At 37.0% G+C, this 20715-nt stretch overlaps 1 protein-coding gene across 4 annotated transcripts in view; it reads right to left on the bottom strand.

The window, feature by feature from the left end:
- Nucleotides 1–20715, bottom strand: part of Usp9x (ubiquitin specific peptidase 9 X-linked) — a 109537-nt gene that overhangs the window by 66044 nt on the left and 22778 nt on the right. For 2 of the 4 annotated variants that reach the window (XM_048336802.1, XM_048336804.1), the window contains exons 3-14: nt 20222–20367; nt 18702–18781; nt 15277–15389; nt 13609–13827; nt 8990–9105; nt 8641–8892; nt 8426–8564; nt 5815–5967; nt 4162–4266; nt 3594–3800; nt 2698–2834; nt 568–716 (exon numbers count right to left, since the gene is read on the bottom strand). In XM_048336802.1, coding sequence (XP_048192759.1) covers nt 568–716; nt 2698–2834; nt 3594–3800; nt 4162–4266; nt 5815–5967; nt 8426–8564; nt 8641–8892; nt 8990–9105; nt 13609–13827; nt 15277–15389; nt 18702–18781; nt 20222–20367 — 1816 coding nt within the window. The remainder of the gene's footprint in view (nt 1–567; nt 717–2697; nt 2835–3593; nt 3801–4161; nt 4267–5814; nt 5968–8425; nt 8565–8640; nt 8893–8989; nt 9106–13608; nt 13828–15276; nt 15390–18701; nt 18782–20221; nt 20368–20715) is intronic. The other 2 variants (XM_048336803.1, XM_048336805.1) reach the window with 1 other exon arrangement.

Genomic DNA, 20715 nt, shown 5'->3' on the forward strand with positions numbered 1-20715 from the left:
GGTAAAGTGCTCCCCTCATATACATGAAGCCCTGGGTTCAATTCCTCAGCACCACATATATAGAAAAAGCTCGAAGTGGTGCTGTGACTCAAATGGTAGAGTGCTAGACATGAGCAAAAGGGTTCAGGGACAGTTCCCAGACCCTGAGTTCAAGCCAATGACTGACAAAAAAAATTAATTACTCTAAAGAGCTTACTGTTATTTTCCACAGTTCAATTTATTTTTATTTTTTCCCAATAATTACTTATTTATTGTCAAAGTGATGTACAGTGGGGCTACAGTTTCATACATTAGACCATGGGTACATTTTTGTACTATTTGTTACCTCCTCCCTCATTTCCCCCTCCCCCCTCCCCCTTTCCCTCTCCCCACCCTGAGTTGTTCAGTTGGTTTACACCAAATGGTTTTTGCAAGTATTGCTTTTGGAGTTGTCTTTTTGGCCCTTTGTCTCTCGATTTTGATATTCCCTTTCATTTACCTAGTTCTAATACCAGTGTATACAGTATCCAGGGTACTCAGATGAGATACAGTGATGGCGCCGGGACAGTTCAGTTTATCTTTACATACCTCTCCCATACAGTCTCATGCTTTCCATGTAAGTTGCAAGGTTTTCTGCTACCAAAGTAACTAGGGCATGATTGTGCTGAAGTTGATTGATTAAATCATGACGGTAAAATACATGGGGACTTCGCTGAGTTTGACTGAAACGAGAAGAACTTAACAATATAATTAGGCAATTAAACTGTTGTAATTACAAGAGTTCACACTAAATACTCAGTTACTAATTAAAAATTTAAAACCACAATTTTTCCCATTTACTTCTTTTAGTAACATTATAAAGAGAAATTACTCAATACATCACAAGAGATATTATTGCTTGACCATAAAACCAAATGTCAGTAATTTCTAACTAAAGTTAAAGTATACTTGTCATGGGAGTGTATTTATTTATTGACTTCTACTTCTACACCGTGGTAGTACTAAGACACCTGTGTTATATTACATGCTTTTTTTTGTTTTGGCCAGTCCTGGGGCTTGGGCTCAGGGCCTAAGCACTGACCCTGGCTTCTTGTTGCTTAAGGCTAGTACTCTGCCACTTGAGCCACACTACCACCTCTGGCCTTTTTTATATATGTGGTGCTGAGGAATCGAATCCAGGGCTTCATGTATACGAGGCAAGCACTCTTGCCACTAGGCCATATTCTAAGCCCTACATGCTTTTGTATGAGTTATGAAATAGAAAATTCTTTGAGAAGAGTAGCAAATATCAGGGCACTTGGTTTGTAAAGTTTGTTCACAGTATCACCAGAAAGATACCTAAATTCCTTTCCAAACTTATGTGTCACATTCACTGAAACCAAGTAACTTTCACTACTAGTTCTCAAGTGAAGATAAGGTCACTTTCTAGCAAGGTTCACTGTATGTGAACTAGTAAGATTATCTTCAATATGCCAAGTGGCATACTATATAAGTGGGTCTAATACACTCAAATTACGTCCCTCTAATAAATATGAGTAAGAAATGTCTGAATTTTTCCAGTACTTGTCTTTTTTTTGCCAGTCCTGGGTCTTGAACTCAGGACTTGGGCACTGTCCTTGAGCTTCTTTTGCTTAAGGCCAGCACTCTACCACTTGAGCAACAGTGCCATTTCTGGATTTTTCTGTTTATGTGGAACTGAGGAATCAAACCCAGGGTTTCATGCATGCTAGGCAAACACTCTACCACTAAGCCATATCCCTAGCTCTTAAGTACTTAGTTTTATAGTTTTTCTAATTCAGTATTTTTTCCACCTTAAAAATGGGATAAAGAGCAACTGTTAACATCAACACATAATATGACCTTTTCTACTCTTATCCTAGGCATAATCCTAAAATTCAGAGGTATAATGGATCTTTTCAATCTTTTAATCAAATACATAAAAAAAAAACAGCAGGAGAGCTGAACCTCTTTTCAGCTAAGAGCCAAAGAGCCACTGCGTATTTATACCATTCTCAGGCCATATAAAATGATCAATACAAGTAGACTGGCTGCAGGCAGTCAGCAAGAAGCATGGGAGAAGTATAAATGTTTGTTCCACCAAGTACCTAATGATTATTGTTTTTCTTCCCAGTGCATGGCCTGCACTATATCACTTCAGCCATACCTCCAAAGTCTGGCATTTTGCTAGTTAATTGGAGATAAGTCCTGCAATTTTTTCTGTCTGTGCTGGTCTCAAAACTAAATCAGTGTCTTAAGTAGCTAGGATTATAGGTGTCAGCCACTGATGCCTGACTGTATCTTGGCATTTTCTATCATTTAAATGTCATTTCAGTCTAACTTCTAAATAACTTTTGGCTATTAAAATAGGTTTTACTTTGAAACTTTTCCTGTATTAATAGAGTTTAAAAAATTTTAGGTAGGAAGGATGAAATAAAAAGAATGAGAGTCTATCAGATATACTTTCTAGAAAGAGAGCTCTCAACTCAAACTCTGAAGGTGGCATTTCATTTTGATTCTAATACTTAAATGTTTTTGCTTATTTCTTCACAAATAAAACAAAGGAAGTGGTTATGGTAAATTATTCTTTTGTTCTAACCTTTCTCTTAGATTCTTGTAATTTCAAATTTTCTTCCTTTAAATTTAAAATTTTCTTTTATTAAAAAGCTACTTCTTTTCAACAAAACATAAATATGGAAATTAACTCAGTTTCAGTCTTACCTCAAATTCTGAGGTGCTTCACCAAATAAACTACAAATTTCTCTAATTTGTTTCAGTGCTGGTATAACCCATTTGTCATTTGTGCGAAGTTCTTCTATGAAGCGATCTATCCACTGGATCTTCTGTGTGTCCCGGTCCTTAAAACAAATCATTGCAATAATTTATAGTGATCAATAGGATAATTCTACCTTTAGGTTATTTACAGAATTTTAAGTTTTAATTTTACATTTATTATTTAAACTCCCAAAAGTATAACACTTTCATAAATACTTAATATACTTTAAGTGTGCCAGATGGTACTGGGTTTTATCTAGTATGTATGTATGTACACACACACAGACACACACACAGACACACACGTTTTGTTTGCTTGTTTTTCTCCAATTTCCTGGAGTTCATTTAGATAAATATTATTTTATATGATCCTATGTTTATCCAGTATTTTAAGATTTGACCATATCATATCACATAATGTAGCAATAACGTCTTGGTTGTTTACTGTCTGGGACATGCTACTATTTGCTTTATTTCCACTACTTTCCTTTCCTATGGGGAAGGAAAACCTAACTGCTCTTGCCTCCAAAGTTTCAAATCAGCCTTAATAGTTTTTGAATTTTCTTCCCTCTCTCCATATATCACAATACAAACACTCAATAGCCTACTGTTTGTACTATTTCTCTCCCAAGGAAATTATGTGGAGTTTTAAGAAAGGCAGACTTATATAAACAAATTCAATTCTTAAAAAACCACAGGAAGAGGGATGGGTGACACTGTCCAAAAAGAAATGCACTCATTGCCTCACTTATTTATGTAACTGTAATCCTTCTATCACCTTTATAATAATGAAAAAAGAAAGAAAAAAGTCACAGGAAGTGATCAAAGCAGAATACCCTTACCTGGGAACAACTGTAATCTAGTATTTTTATGTGGGCACTAAGAGCCAGGTCCATGATATCTACAGGCACATCATCACTGTGGGCCAGATTCCACAGAAGGTTCAACACTTTGTGTGCCATTACACCATCTTTATCATCTTCCGCAAGACGACGAATCAACTCAAGTAACTTTTCACGTTGCTTTTTACTTGCATTTGTCCAACTGGCCTAGAAAAAAGATTTGAATAATTATGACTATCCATGTTTGTTCATCCTTTTTCTCTTTTGGGTGATGCTAGTACTGGGTAAACTAAAGGCCTCAAAGTCTTGCTTAGTTTTTTTGCTCAATGCTGGTACTTTACCATGAGTCACACAACAACTCATATAGAGGATTGTGGTTTGAAGTCAGCCTAGGCAGAAAAGCCTGTGAGACTTTTATCTCCAATTAACCACCAAAAAGCTAGAAATGCAGTTGTGGCTCAAGTAGCAAAGAGCTAGTTCAAGTACTAGTACTCATGTGCACACAAATAGACACAAATATACACATACACACACACACACAGAGTAATGACTACAGTATGTTAATTACCTTAAAGCAATCAAAAAGATGATCAAGTTGTTCAGGAGAAAAATCCCATGCCAATTTTGCCAGGAGATCATGAACATTCTTCACAATAGCTTCATGTTTTCCTGCCTATTAAGAAATAAAGAAAATCATAGAACACTATAGTTTGAATAACATAAAAGTAGTATATATTAACTGATAACTTAAGTTATTTCTATCTCTTTCATTATTGGATAACACAAAATAATAATAATGTGTTTTAAATCTAAAATATGAACTCCATTTCTGAATATACATGGTTAATATGTACTTTGGCAATTCATTTAAAATTTTACTACAGTTTACTGGATTTAACATACTGATCTTTTGTGCTCTACCACTTGAGCCACTTGGCTTTTTGTAGTTATCTGGAGAATTTCATGGACTTGCCTGCCAGGGCTGGCTTTGAAGCACGATCCTCAGATCTCAGCCTCCTGAGAGGCTAGGATCACAGGCATGAGCCACTGGTGCAGAGCAGAAACATACTGATTTTAATATTGTAAATAAGGAAAGTATGGCAGGCTAATAATACTGTTCCAAAACTGGAGCCCTAATCACTCAAAAACAAAATCAATTGTTTTTTTATGTATCTACAGTAGCTTAGAACTCAATAATGCTTAGTAACCCTGGATATAAATCTATCAATCACATAACCAAAGGACTTACATATTCTACAGGAACTTAGAACTCAACAATTCTGTCTTAAGCGATCCTAAATACAGATCTATCATCTGCATAATAGAAGAATTTATATATTTTCCAACTCTGAAACTGAAACAGGTTACTAATTATTCTGAAAAGTTATAGATCCTTTTGTCATAGTCCTTACAGATCTTTATAAAGATATGGGAGCGGTTTTCATTACAAGTGTACAAAGAAATCATTTACAGTTGTCTTCTACACTTTTAATGAACATTCACTCATTTGTTGAAGTGCTAATGATCGAACACAGGGCCCTTAGGCATGTTAGGCAAGCATTCTTATTGTACTACAACTTCAGTGCTAGGTTTTGTGAGTCAAGAGTATCCATATATAGCTCAGGCTTGCCTTGATCAGTGGTTCTCCTGCCACCACCACACTCATCCTTGGAGCTAAGTCTTGATTTCAGACTTGCCTCCAACTTACCATCCTCTTGTCTCTGCCTCCTGAGTGTTAGGATTACAGGCATGTACCATACCACTATGTGTAAAAGATTATTTTATTTAAAATTTTTGTTTGCTACTTTTGCCAAATACAAATAATAAAGAATATTTTCTTAAAAAACATTACTGGTCATCTCTTGAAATTTCCTGACATTTATGTAATATAACAAACATTGAAATGTTTTCAAAGTCAAGTAACAGGGGCTGGGAATATGGCTTAGAGGTAGAGTGCTTGCCTAGCATACATGAAGCCCTGGGTTCGATTCCTCAGTACCACATAAACAGAAAAGGCCAGAAGTGGTACTGTGGCTCAATTGGTACAGTGCTAGCCTTGAGCAAAAAGAAGCCAGAGATAGTACTCAGGCCCTGAGTTTAAGCCCCAGGACTGGCCAAAAAAGTCAAATAAATAGGCCCACATCTCATTTCATGATGACTTTTAGTTTTTAGTAGCTTTAAAAAAAAAGAAACAAAATAACTTCCATATTAAATTCCTTACCTGTGCTGCCCAGATATTATCAAGATCTTGCAAGGTCAGTGCTTTTTCTTTGATGACAAAACGAAGAATCTTCTCTAGCTTCTCTACATACTGTGGTTGATGAAGACTATCTCGCAAAACTATGGATAATATATTGTTCTGCTGTATCCATTCCTAATTTTAAAAAAAGCAAATATTTTCAAGCTTGGCCCACTAAAACACTGAAGCGTTTAGAAAATTGTGTGTACACACTATTAAACCATGTAAGTAGGAATTTCAAAAACACTTAGGAAATACAAATACACTAACGTACTTGTGTTGCTGTAATAAGAAATTTTAACACTGAAGTTTGTACTTTTGGAAATGCTCATATGCTGGAAATACTGATATTATTAAAAACATTAAGCCAGTTGCTGGTGGTTCACACCTGTAATCCTAGTTACTACTCAGGAGGATGAGAGCTAAGAATCCAGGTTCAAAGCCAGCCCAGGCAGGAAAGTCTGTGACACTCTTATCTCCAACTAACCATCAGAAAACTGGAAGTGGTGCTGTGGCTCAAAGTGGTAAAGTGCTAGCCTTGAGCTGAAGAACTCAGGGACAGTGCCCAGCCTCTGAGTCCAAGCCCCACGACCGACCAAAAAAAAGATATTTTGCCACTTTTATTTAATAAAAGATTACCATGATTATCATTTACCAGCTACTGTTATTGCTTATCCATCAGCTCTTTCATCTTTGACATCCTAGTGACAGGTACATTATCCTGTTATAGAAAAGTAAACAGGTTTGCAGCTACTAGAATCTGAATGAAGTCCACATGGTTCCACTGTCCCTGTAACTGTGTTACGTTGCGCGACTAGCATTTGCTTAACACCTACAATAACAAAGTACTAACTTATTATTGTAAACAAAAACAAAAAGATAGTAATCCATACAATTTTACTGTATTCAACTTTCTTTTCTAATTTATTGTTATGCCAGTACTGGAGCTTGAATTTAGGGTGTAAGGCTCTCTCCTAGCATTTTTGCTTAAGGGTAGTGGCTTTACAACTTCAGCTATACTTCTTTTCAGTTTTTGGCTTGTTAACTGAAGATAAAGTCTCAAAAGACTTTTCTGCCAAGGTTGGCTCTGAATCACAATCTTCGGATCTCAGCCTCCTGAGTAGCTAGGATTACAGGCATGAGCTGCTATCCACACAGCCAGTACTCAACTTTCTGAGGACTAGCCAGGTGCCAGCAGCTCATGCCTTCAATCCTAGCTACTTGCGAGGCTGAGCTTCAGAGGCTTGCAGTTTAAGGCCAACCTGGGCAGACAAGTTCATAAGACCCCTTTCTCAAGGAGGAGTTGTGTACCTGGTACTCTGTTAAGATAAAATCTGCCTGATATAGGAAGACCTGTGTGCATTTGAGTAGGAAGCAAGATACTACCTAAAAAATAACCAGCAAAAATTGGGGGCCGGAGGTGTGGCTCAATGGTTATATGTGTCTGCCTCACAAGTCCAAAGACCAGGTCCAAAATGAGCTACAGAAAGTAAACTTTTCAGCTGATGAAGGACAAGATTTCAAAGTTTTCAGTAAGTTGCAGATAGTGCTCCAAAATATAATAAAAGTACCACATAAACAGAAAAGGCTAGAAGTGGTGCTATGGCTCAAGTGGTAGTCCGGGACCTGAGTTCAAGCCCCAGGATAAAAATAAAACAAAATAAAAATACTTAATGTCATTTTCTATACTGTTTGGAACTGATAAAAATTCAAGGACTAACACTACGATTTAGACCACACTTAAGTATCTCTGTAATTCTCTAACTACTTTTCTTCTTGGTGTTGGAGATGAAATGCAGGACTATGCTGAGCTATACCCTGAAGTCCTTCCAAATCTTTTTATTTCATTCTAATTAATGTTTTCTCTACTGAGAGATCCTTAAGGATAAGGATATTAGGTCCCCTATGGCTATCTCCAAAAAAAAAAAAAAAAAAGGTCTATGAGCAGGGCACACTGGTGGTTCACACCTGTAATCCTAGCTACTCAGGAGGCTGAGATATGAGGGTTTTAGTTTGGAGCCAGCCCAGGCAGGAAAGTCCATGAGACTCATTTCCAATAAACTCAGAAAAGGCCAGAGTGGGGCTGTGGCTCAAGTGGTAGAGCACTAGCTTTGAGTAAAAGAGCTCAGGGACATTATTCAGGCCCTGAGTTCAAGCCCCACAATCAACAACAAGATCAAAATAACGTAAACCTAAGTGCTTTAAAAATAAAATTCTCAAAGTCAAGATTAAACACATGACTCATGTAGCTTAGTTCAGTAGTAATCATTCCAAAACCTTCAATCAGAATTAGGCAAATGAACAACAACCCATTTCATTCACTCTCAGATCCATTTCCCAGATCACTTTCAATAGCAACTTCTTCAACAAGTTAGTAATTATTCTGTAAGACCAGTTAAGTTTATCTAGGGCATGCTAAGCTGATGGCACCACTACAAATTTTAAAAAGATGTTATTATAAACAATTCTCAGGACACCTTTCAATTTAACAGTTTAATTTAAAATGTGAATACTAATAACTTTAGCTAGAGTTATTCTAAATTTTGTGTTAAGTAGATTCTTACTATTAAAAAGACACAACCAAAAGACTTACTGCCATTCGTTCAGCCGTGAGCCATTCTTCCTCCTCCGGATTACCATGACGATGGGTATAGTATGAGACACTGGATATCACCTTATTAACTTCATTCAGTGCATTCATCTTTCCATTGAAAGAAGAAATTTGCAATAATCTATAAGAGAAATTCAGTGATAAGTACAATCCTAAAAATGTACATATGTAATTATTTCTAGAGATAAGTAACTCACCTAAGTATCATTTTTAACCTAAAAATTTCTAGATTTTTTACAGTTTCCTCTTGTCCTGGAACCCTTGAAGCTAAATTCTTTAAAGATTTAATAATCATTGAAAGGGCATCATTTTTGGCTTCATTCTTTGCTTCTTTTTTCAGTTCTTCATCAGTTAAGTTTTCTAAAAATTGTGGAACCATTTCTATTATTGGAAGAAAGTATTTTTTCACTGTGTGAAGGGTTAGAAACTCATAGCACTGTCCAAATGGTCTGAAATAAAAGATATGAAATAAGAGAATGTCTCAGGTTTTCACCAAACACTAGTTTCTATAGTACAGTGAATATTCACTTTGTAGTTACAACTTACTTAATAAGGGCTGCTATTATCTGAACATTTAATGCTGATCCATTTATAAAACGATCATGTAACATCTGGAATCCAGTTAAAGTGCCAAATTTGTTGAGAAGATCCACTAGCCAACCCTGAAATACAATTAATAAAGTTAACTTCTGCTTTTAGGGGAGTAAACCACTGTCTTGATACATATTAGGAATAGTAAATTCAATAAAGTCAATTACGTTAAATAATCTTTCAAAAGGCCTCAAACAGTAATTTCCCCTGTGAGATAGAAGGCACTTAAGTATCAAATACAGATTAGATCAGTGAGGCATAGCTCTATTTATATCAACAGAGGCGAGGAACAGGGATTAAAAGCTATGCTTTTCTTTCAGTGATCCCACTGTAAGAGAATAAGTGTCTTCTACTTACCAGAAAATACTTTGCATAAAAGCAGGTAAAAATAAGTCAACAAAAAGTTGAGTAATGTCAATAATTCTGAATGCACTTCTTCTTGTAATTTCTATTAATACAGTAATCGTAACATCTAATATCAAACTGCAATTAAAAAGTAAGCCAGGCTGGGAATGTGGCTTAGTGGCAGAGTGCTTGCCTAGCATGTATGAAGCCCTGGGTTTGATTCCTCAGTACCACATACACAGAAAAAGCTAAAAGTGATGCTATGTCTCAAGTGGTAGAGTGCTAGCCTTGAGCAAAAGCAAGTTCAAGGTCAGTGCCCAGGCCCCGAGTTCAAGCCCAAGGACTGGCCAAAAAAAAGTAACCCAGGGCTAGAGGGTTAGCTCAAGAACAGCACTTGCCTAGCAAGCTCAAGGCTCTGAGTTCAGACTTAAGTACTACCAAAAACAATCCCATCCCCCAACTTCTGTGGTGGAATGAGGATGTAGTGCAGTTCAAGGACCTGGGCTCAAACCTCACTACCACCTACAACAAATCAAACGAAAAGAATATAACCTTACTAATCCCTGGTACTAATATCTGGTTTTCCTAACTAGAATATACTGATACTTCTGATGATTTATATTGGCTTACTCATATTTAACTTTGTCCCATTAAGTATGTCTTTCAGCTAAGTCAGAGCAATAGCTCAAAGTATAGTGCAGTTGAGAGAGGTAACAGTTCTATACTTAAAAGAATGTCTATATATACACAAACAAAATGAATTAAAAGGTTGGTAAAAAAAAAAAAAACCAAACAACCAAAAAGGTTGGTAAGGCTCAAATAGATCTAAAATGTAATGTACCCAAGATGACTTTTTATATCGTGCCTCCTCCTTAGTGGCCACATTTCAGAAACCACTGAGGGTAAAAAAAATGGAGCAAAGAACAATAAAATATCTATTAAATCTTAAGTAAAAACAATTTCAGCTGTTAATGTTTGTTTTAAATTTTTCTTGAATTTATGTTTCTAATTGATTTTAAAAGGTTAATTCAAAATAACTAAAACGCTTTAGTACTTCAATCACCAGATTTCTTTTGGGATTCAGTAGTTGTAATTATTAAATAGTACATGATCATTATATATTTTTATTTTTTTCAGTAAAAAGAATGAGATTGGGGTCATAAAAAGCTATGTATACTGTGTATATAAAATAATGTGTACACACAGTAAAGAACTATTTGAATTTTTGCATATTTCTTTAGTTGCAATATGTTTATATAATTAGAAATACTCAGAAATATTACCAATGCTTCAAACTAAAATGCAGCTAAATAAACTAGCTCACCAGCGGCAAATACGGGTCTTCTTTATCTGGTTCTAAGTTGCCAAGACTTGATGGGGCTGACCAGGAGCCCTAGATAGAAAAATTCAAATGGGCTGGGTGCCAGTGGATCATGTCTGTAATCACAGCTATTTTGATCAACACCAGCCTGAGTAAGAAAGTTCATGAGTTTCTAATCTCCAACTAACCACCGAAGTCAAAAGTGAAGCTATAGCTAAAGTGGTAGAGTGCCACTTTTGCCAGTCTTGAGCAGAAAAGCTAAAGGACAGCACCCAAGCCCTGAGTTCAAGACCCAGTACCAGCATACATTCACATGGCATAGATAGAATAGATTCTATTTTTTTTTCTTTTGCCAGTCCTGGGAACTCAGGGCCTGGGCACTGTCATTAAGCTTCTTTTGCTCAAGGCTACCATTAGTACTCTACCACTTGAGCCACAGAGCCACTTCCAGAGTTTTCTGTTTATGTGGTACTGAGGACTCGAACCCAGGGCTTCATGCATGTTAGGTAAGCTCTCTACTGCTAAGCCACATTCCCAGGCCAAAATGTGCTACTCTTTAAATGTAGTTTTACCTATAATATTGCTACAAGTTCCTATTTTAATAGTGTATGTGAATTATACCTCAGACTTTTGGTCACAAGAAATTAAGTTTTAGCTACATTTTAGACATTTGAATAGTTTCATTTAAACATCTTCAAAGACCCTTGGGGGGCTAGGGGAGTTTCTCAAGAGTAAACAGAAGTCACTGCAACACTTAGTCACTGTAAGGCAATTTATTGTTCAAAAAGTTTAATTGCACCAACTATCTTTTATTGTTATTTGAATTTTGTCAGTATTTGTTTAAGCATCTCTAATGAAAAAATTCAAAATGCTCCAAAAGATCTGAAACTATTTGATCAATAAATAACACATTTCAATTTTTACCAAAATCTAAGAAAAACCCCAAACCTGAATCACTTGTGGTCCCAAGAATTTAAAAAAGGATACTCAATCTTTGGAGGAAAAAAAAGGCCATTTGCAGCATCCAACTAGGGATGTAATTGATAATTTCTCCAAATATATTTTTAATCAACTTTGATAACATTTTATAGAAGACATTTAGCAATATAAGAAAACACAAAACAGGCATCTCTGAAGAATATGCTTCTCCTTGATTTGTAATTCAATTCATAATTGGGCTATATCAAAAGTGTTCTCAACTGTGTTGAAAGGCTAGCCACACCTACTGTCAGTGAATTATAACAAAACTAGACTTCATAGATTAAAAAATCTTCAATGAGAGGCTGGGAATGTGGCTTAATGGTGGTAGAGTGCTCGCCTAGCAAGCATAAAGCCCTGGGTTCGATTCCTCAGTACCACATAAACAGAAAAGGCCAGAAGTGGTGCTGTGGCTCAAGTGGTAGAGTGCTAGCCTTGAGCAAAAGAAGCTGAGGGACAGTGCTCAGGCCCTGAATTCAAGCGCCAGGAATGGCAAAAAAAAAAAAAAAAAAAAAAAAAAAAGAAAGAAATCTTCAATGGGAAATCATCCAAAACCTTTCTATTAGCCATGTTAAAAATGCAGTTATTCCTGTGAATTTAAGGTGTAGATTACTGACCCATTTAAAATAAAGTAAATGTAGGTACAGATTAAAATTTTGATTCTGAAGACTGTAATTTTGATGTTAATCTGATCTACTAAAGGAAAAAATAAGCCACCTAGTGGCAACAACAGGAATTGGAAATATCAGAAAATACCAGCTCAAAGTTCCACACGTTTTAGTTATTTTCTGTAAGCACTTGCTCTTTATAGGACCTATAGTTTTTGTGACTGGCTAGAAAAATATGATTTTTTGGAAAGACCCACAATATTAAACTGTCTCCTTAGCTAATACCACAGAGGCTTCCCTCTATCATAATCCTATCACCTAGTCATTATGACTAGCACTGTAGACATGTCACAAACCCTCCCATTTTGTTAAGAGGACTTTGGTCCTATCTAAATCTAGCCTCTCTTCACATCCTTCCTCAGGTATTTTAGGATGCATGTGGGAAGCCATCACAGTACAGAGGACTCCTTTTCTCCTCCCTTACTGCTGTAGCAATAGTATTGGCTTTGGCTTCTGGGCCTCTGTGCTTTATTCCTTCTACTCTTATCAACTACTCTGCTCTCCTTTGATCTCTGGGTTGAGAATATTAGCTTTTTAGTTTCCAATTGTCATTACTTTTTCTTCTGCTCAGTCTTTTTTAGGGAGAAGAGAAAGAGTTGGGTTATTATTATTATTATTACTATAAGAAAACATTTGCTTTTCTTTCCCTCTCTCCTAATCTTATTCGTGGTAACAGAATGCAACTGCTAATGCATTTAAAAAAGTAAAAAAACGGGGAAAAAGTGGAAAAAATGTCACCCTAACTAAATACTAATATTTAAAAATAGCTATTCAAGAAAGCTCCTAGTTTATATATTTTCTTTTCCTTTGTTTTTGTTGTAGAGCTTGAACTCAGGGCTTGGGGGCTGTCCCTGAGCTTTTTCCACTCAAGGCTAGCGTTCTACCACAGTGCCACTTCCAGTTTTCTGGTGGTTAATTGGAGATAAGAGTTTCACGGACTTTCCTGCCCAGGTTGGCTTCGAACTGTAATCCTCAGATCTCAGACTCCTGAGTAGGTATAGGACTATAGGTGTAAGCCACCCATGCCTGGCATATATTTTCATTTAAAGTCTCAAACCACATTTTCCAGACATTTCAACACAGAAACTTAACAACAACTTTTATGCAAAAACAAAGAATCCAACCATAAAATAATGCAGAATCCTTTACAAGTAATAAAAAGTCATTCTTTGTCATGTTAACAGGAGGTTCAGATTACTTAAAGTTCTGTGGAAGAGCAAAACAAGTGCAATATTTAATTTGAAAATAACAAACCAACACACTTTTGGTGATCGAGGGTCTGGAGAACGAGCAAAGAGCTCATCTTCAGGTAACTGAACACTTGATGAAACTGATTCACACGGACGTGTACCATTGTAGATATGGAATTTGCAATGAGGATTTAAGGCCATGGCAAGAAGTTCTAGAAGTGGAAACCAGTCTTGGGACAACTTGGCCACACATAGCTCCACCAGTCGATGAGTATTGTTAATAATACATCTCTGTTATATACGGGAAAAAGGTGATTTAGAAAATATAGACTGAAATTTCAAATAAACATAATCCTAATTATTTTTATGTCAATATTAAATGACCTCTCCATTTTCCTATATTGACTGCTTGGAGTATATTTAATTTCACTAGTACTGGGATCAAACTAATCACCAAAAGACAAATATGAGCACTTATTTAATACATAATTTATTTACCTACTTTCAAAAGCTATTCACTGTGGCTTGATAAGTGGGAGCCTTAAGTCAGCAATTATTTCTGTTCTATGTCTATAGACCATATACAATTTCTATTTTTTCTGTTTGGAATCTGTACAACAGAGGCAACAATACTAAAATCTAAACACTTCCATTACTCAGGATGGAGCAGATTTGCTATCTTCAATGACACCACTTTCAAATTTTCACTTCTAAACTTATAAAATTACATTATAACCCAAAAGTTATTGGGACTTTTATGCCAGTCATAGCTGAAAATAGTTTACAAAGCGCAAAAAAATTCATCTGCTTCACAACTTATTACTATAAAACAAGAAATAGAGCATTGGAGCAATTATGACATTTTGTCAATCTAAGAAACACATATAACACTGCTTTGTAAGATCCCTGGAATCTCAATATCTGTCTGATAAACAATGAGTTCTGAGGTATTTGAGAGGATTTATTTGTGTTTGCCTGTTAGTCACTTGGGGACAATACTGACCTAAGACTACTTTAAATTTCCATTTAACAGACTTTCTTTTGAGACAGGGTTTTGCTATGCAGCACAGGATGATTTCAAATCCAAAATCCCTCCTGCTTTAGTAAAGGGCTTGGAATATAGGCATGTACCACCACACCCAATTTACAAGACATTGTTTTTACATGTCAATTACAAATTGAATTCACATTACAAAATGGTTTAAGTTATAAGATTTTTTTTTTTTACAAAATGGTTTAAATAATGACTTATGGCTTAAATTTTTAGCTTTTTTGTCTTTTGGTAAGTATAAATCTTCAGCTATTTTACCCCTGCCACTGCCAGGTGCCAAGGTTCAAATATACAATCCTCATGTGCCTCTACAAAGACCATTTATTTATATACTGGTCTTTCTGAAATGTGTTATATTCCTTTTGTTTTTTTTTCTTCCTCAAAGGTACATAAAATGATGGTGCATCTTATAACTTGATAGCATTGCATTTTGACAAAATATGATGACTTTGCTAAGGTCACCAGGCACTTGAGAACGCAGGAGACAGATTAAGCTGCTTTTCTAACTCTAAATCTGATGCTCATTGTAAATGACCATGTTATCTTTAGTAAACAGTAATTTATTAAAAAAACGTTTAAAAGTTTCATTTTATACTCTAATTCAACCAAATATACAACCAAATCTCCCTCCTGAATGGTTCTTCCCACCTATATAAATTTGCTCAGTTGAAAGTCAAAAGCAAACTCACATGAATTTCAAACTTCCAGCCACTCACTGCTTCATCTGTAAGGATTTTAGTGAATGATATTGTTAGCCCATCTCGAAAAAATCGCTGACATGCTTCACTTTTAACATCAAGGCCTAAGAAAAGGGGAGAAAAATGAAAACAAAAATACTTGTTAAAAGGAAGCTGAACATTGTCAAAATTAAGGATTCTTTTGGGGGGAGAGTGACAGAGGAAGTGAGGTTGATTGGCATACAGTATAAATATGTATAGAGATAAAACAATAAAATTCTCCCTTGTAAAAAATATAAGCTAATCAACATTGTTTAACAATGTTCAATTATATGATGAAGGTTACACTGTTCACTGACAATCGCAAAATATCTTCAGGCCTCATAAGAGGTCAAAAAGATAATTATCCTGTCAAGTTTGTCCTTTTAAGGTTCTTATGTAAAAAAAGATAACTAGATTCAGGAAGAAAAATAAACTTTTTTTGGTGCTAGTCCTGGGGCTTGAACTCAGGGCCTGGGCAATGTCCCTGAGCTTTTTCCCTCAAGGCTAGTACTCTACCACTTGAGTCACAGGTCCACTTCTGGCTTCTTGGTGGTTATTTGGAGATAAGAGTCTCATGGACTTTGCTGTCTGGGTTGTCTCTGAACCACAATCCTCAGACCTCAGTCTCCTGAATAGCTAGGAGTACAGTCATGAGACATTGGTGCCTGGCTCCACCATACTCTTATAATTTATTTTTATAGTCTTACAAGAGTAAAAAAGCATAAGACATTCTTTAAACATGAGGATATTTATTGTAAGATAAATGAAATTGTCCTCTTGCCAAGGATGATAGATCCAAGAAGGTACTAATGATGTTAATTTTACTATAGTGGTTACTATTTATAACACATTCCAGGTGCTACTGTTTGGATATATCCCCAAAGGGCTTGGTCTCCAGCCTATAAGGCTATAGAGGTAGTAGACCCTGTAAGAGGTAGACTAATGTGAAGTCTTAGGTCAGTGGAAAGTGTGGTCTAACCTTCAAAAGCAATTATAGGACTGAAGTAACTTCCTCTTTTTTGTTCCCTGGTGACCAGAAGTTGAGCAGCTTTATCCAACCATACACATTCCTTTCCATGAGGTACTGCCTCATCACAGGCTTAAAAGCAACTGGGTCAATCAACTACGTAAAGAAATCTTCCAAACTGTCAGCCAAAATAATCTTTTTTTCTGTTTGAGCAGACTGTCTCAGGTATTTGTTATAGTAATATGGATATTTTATTTAAAAATGAATTTCTGCTTTTGTAATTTCAATCTCTGATGTGTTAAAATGGCTGGTGGCTCACACCTATAATTTAGCTATGCTGAAGGTCGAGATCTGAGGATCACAGTATAAAGCCAGAACCAGCCAGAAAAGTCCATGAAACTCATTTTCAATTAACCAGCAGAAAACCTGAAGTGGTGCTGTGGCTCAAAGTGGTAGAGCACTAGCTTTGAGCAAAAAAGCTCACAGACAGTACCCAGGTCCTGAGTTTAAGCCCCCATGATCAACAAAAACATACAAACAAAACCCAAGTGAGCTACTTTATTATTATTTTTTTTGCAGGTCTGAGGCTTGAACTCTGACCTGGGCTCTGTCTCTGAGCTTCTATTGCTCAAGGCTAGTACTCTACCACTTGAGCCACAGCATCACTTCTGGATTTTTCCAAGTAGTTTATTGGAGAAAAGTCTCGTGGGCTTTCCTGGATTTTTGTGCTGGGGCTGGCTTTGAACCACAATCCTCATATCTCAGCCCCCTGAGTAGCTAGGATTATATACCTGTGAGCCTCCAGAGCCTGAGGTAGTTTAAAAAAAAACCCACAATTACAACCTTCATTGAAAAGATCGCAGATGAAGACTCACGCACTAATTTATTCACTCGTATTTCAGTAAAGCCCAAGAGAAGGTTAAGTGTAAATGATTTGTAGATTTATATAGTGTCTATTTTTGAGACCAGTAATGTTTCAGAATAAACATGAACACAAAACCCAGTTAAACCTGAAGTGTATACTACCTATCACCTAAAAAACACTTAAATTTAAAATGTTCTAGTGTATATGACTTCCTGTAATAGGACCCTGGATTAAAAATGTTTAACCTTGGGGCTGGGGATATAGCCTAGTGGCAAGAGTGCCTGCCTCGGATACACGAGGCCCTAGGTTCGATTCCCCAGCACCACATATACAGAAAACGGCCAGAAGTGGCGCTGTGGCTCAAGTGGCAGAGTGCTAGCCTTGAGCGGGAAGAAGCCAGGGACAGTGCTCAGGCCCTGAGTCCAAGGCCCAGGACTGGCCAAAAAAAAAAAAAAATGTTTAACCTTTGACAAACCCTTTGAAAATCTGACTAAACAATAGAACTGCTCTTTAAAAATATCTGCACCATGGGGCTGGGGATATAGCCTAGTGGCAAGAGTGCCTGCCTCGGATACACGAGGCCCTAGGTTCGATTCCCCAGCACCACATATACAGAAAACGGCCAGAAGCGGCGCTGTGGCTCAAGTGGCAGAGTGCTAGCCTTGAGCGGGAAGAAGCCAGGGACAGTGCTCAGGCCCTGAGTCCAAGGCCCAGGACTGGCCACAAAAAAACAAAAAAAAAAAAAAAATATCTGCACCAGTACTCAGGAGGCTGAAATCTTAGAATCATGGTTCAAAGCCATCCTGGGCAGGAAAGCCTGTGAGACTCATATCTCCAATTAACCACCAAAAATTTCAGGAGTGGAGCTATGTCTCAATCAGCAGAGTGCTATAGTGAGCAAAAAAGCTCAGGGATATCACCCTGGACCTGAATCCAAGCCCAGAACTGACACACACATATTTCTTGTCTAACACTGGAATTCATAAACACCTTTGAAGGCTGTTGGAAGGATATGAGCCTTACTTGTAAGCCAGGAAAGTATTAACTGATGAAATTGAAATTTTCAAGGATAAAGTGAAACTTTAGTAGCATATGTCAAGGACAGCACAATAGTTGGATGCCAATGGCTAACACCTGTAATCCTAGGTACTCAGAGTGCTGAGATCTAAGTACCAATGTTCAAAGCCAGATCAGGTAGACAGATCTGAGACTCAGTCTCCTTATCTCCAGTTAACCAGGCCAAAAGTAGAGGTGTGGCTCAAGTGGCAGCCTTGAGTAGAAAAGACAAGTGATTAAGGCCCTGAGTTCAAGCCCCAATACCAGTTTTTAAAGAAGGCTGGGAATGTGGCTTAACAGTAGAGTGCTTGCCTTGCATGCATGAAGCCTTGGGTTTGAGTCCTCAGTACCACATAAACAGAAAAGGCTGGAAGTGGCGCTGTGGCTCAAATGGTAGAGCGCTAGCCTTGAGCAAAAAGAAACCAGGGACAGTGCTCAGGCCCTGAGTCCAGGCAAAAAAGGGAAACAAAAGAAAAGAGGACAGGCAGGCATAACATTAGAACTTACCTTTCTTACTAAGATCAATAGCAGCTTCTAAAAGCACTTCTAATTCCCCTTTCGGCAAAACAGGAACCACCCATCGAGGCCTGAGAGGTTTTATAAAATAAAAAGGTTTATTGGTTGTACTACTGGTACTATGAGGTACAAATTATAATAATTTACCTCAGTATACAAATAATACTAAAATAACTTTAAAATATTATAACAGGAAGGCTGGCAAAATATCTTCTTTGTGTAATTAAGCACTATCAAATCAATGAGGGAAGAAAACTAAATTCAATAACAGAAAGTATGAGATTGCTATGATAATAAAAATCAATTTTATTAGGCATTATAGATGTCTACTATAATTTCACAAGAACAGGTTCTTTCAGGGTTTAGATGACATAGCCTTGAACTTCTTCACAAAGAGCAAAAAAAATTAGACGGTAAGGCTGAGTAATGTCCCATAATGCAGTATCTTTCTCAGAAGACTAAGTGAATCGTGGTTCTGTTATCTCCATAAAGCGCCACTTTTCCTTCATCAAGTAGGCAGCCTATACTTAAGAAGCACTGTTTCTGTTGCCAGTGCTACCCAAACCATCTAGCGTTCCATGCTTTTCCAAGTACAAGTACTTCCTCCTTACCATGACCCAATGTATTCACCGTATCTCAGAAGAGGCCAGCTCCTCTTCTTTTTTTTTGGGCAGTCATGAGGCTTGAACTCTGGGCCTGGGTGCTGCCTGAGCTCTTCAGCTCAAGGCAAGTGGCTCTAACACTTGGATCACAGCACCACTTCCAATTTTCTGGTGTTAATTAGAGATAAGAGTCTCATGGACTTTCCTGCCTGAGCTGGTTTTGAAGTGGGACCCTCAGATCTCAGCCTCCTGGGTAGCTAGGATTGTGGGCATGAGCCACTGATGCCCAGTTCCTTTCATTCTTAATCACTGTCTCTTAAAGGCTGGCAACACCCCCCCCCAATTTTCCCATGTTTTAATAAAAAGCACCCCATTACCCAATAACCTATTGTTTATTCACTGTTTTTATTTATATTTAGAAACATCCTTTGTAGGGCTGGAAACAGTTCAAGTGGTAGGGTAGTATGCCTGGATTTGCCTAGGAAGCCCCAGGCCCTGTGATCAATCCCGACTACAAGTATATACACGTGCAAAAAACTTCCTACACTCTCGAGGATTCACAAAGGGCAGGCTTGGAACTGAGTCTCCTGATTGACCAAGTAACTTCAGAGCCACACCAGTTATTAAAGTCGGCTAGTGAACTAATGCATTAATGACAAAGTTTCCCTTATCCCTCAGGATACCTACCTTTCACTTAGTATATCAATTAAAAATGGTTACAGAGTATGGTTACAAAGTACTTACTTGGTAGTGACTAACAGTGAAGAGCATTAAGCCAGCACTGTGATCACTGTGGCATTCTTCTCTCAGATTTCTTTTTTTACCAACCACAAGACATGATACTAAGAAACTTGGTTGGTTTTCTTGTATTTTGCGCATATTACACAAAACCAAGCACAACAAACTGACCTGTTGATCATATCATCTAATTTTGCCAAGTCGGTATGTGGAAATGCAGGTTCCTCATCTTCAATCTGCGGTGGGGCATCACCTTGACCTTGCTCATCTGGAGGAGTTGCCGGGGAATTTTCATTGGAAGAATCAGGCGATGAAGTCTTGATAAAAATCAAATATCCCAGATTTAAGTTTCTATGATTTATAATGATCCAATAATTCAAACAGACTAATGTAAATTTTAAGTTTTTTTGTAAACACTGTAAACAAAGGTATTATTAAATTTTATGTTTCAGTCAATCTTCACTACTTAGTTTAAAATAATTTCACTAAACATTCAACGTCCTACTGAAGATCCTATGGCTATTTAATAGATAACAAAACAAGCTCCATCTGTAAAAAGTCACACAGCTCAAGCTGTATTCAGGTTGAATTCAGGTCTATTCTAAAGTTTGTGTCTTAATCACAATTCATACATCCTCTCTGCTTACTCCCCATAATGTGTGTGA

The sequence above is a fragment of the Perognathus longimembris genome, chromosome 28 (genome assembly GCF_023159225.1).
Source record: "Perognathus longimembris pacificus isolate PPM17 chromosome 28, ASM2315922v1, whole genome shotgun sequence".
NCBI lineage: Eukaryota > Metazoa > Chordata > Mammalia > Rodentia > Heteromyidae > Perognathus > Perognathus longimembris.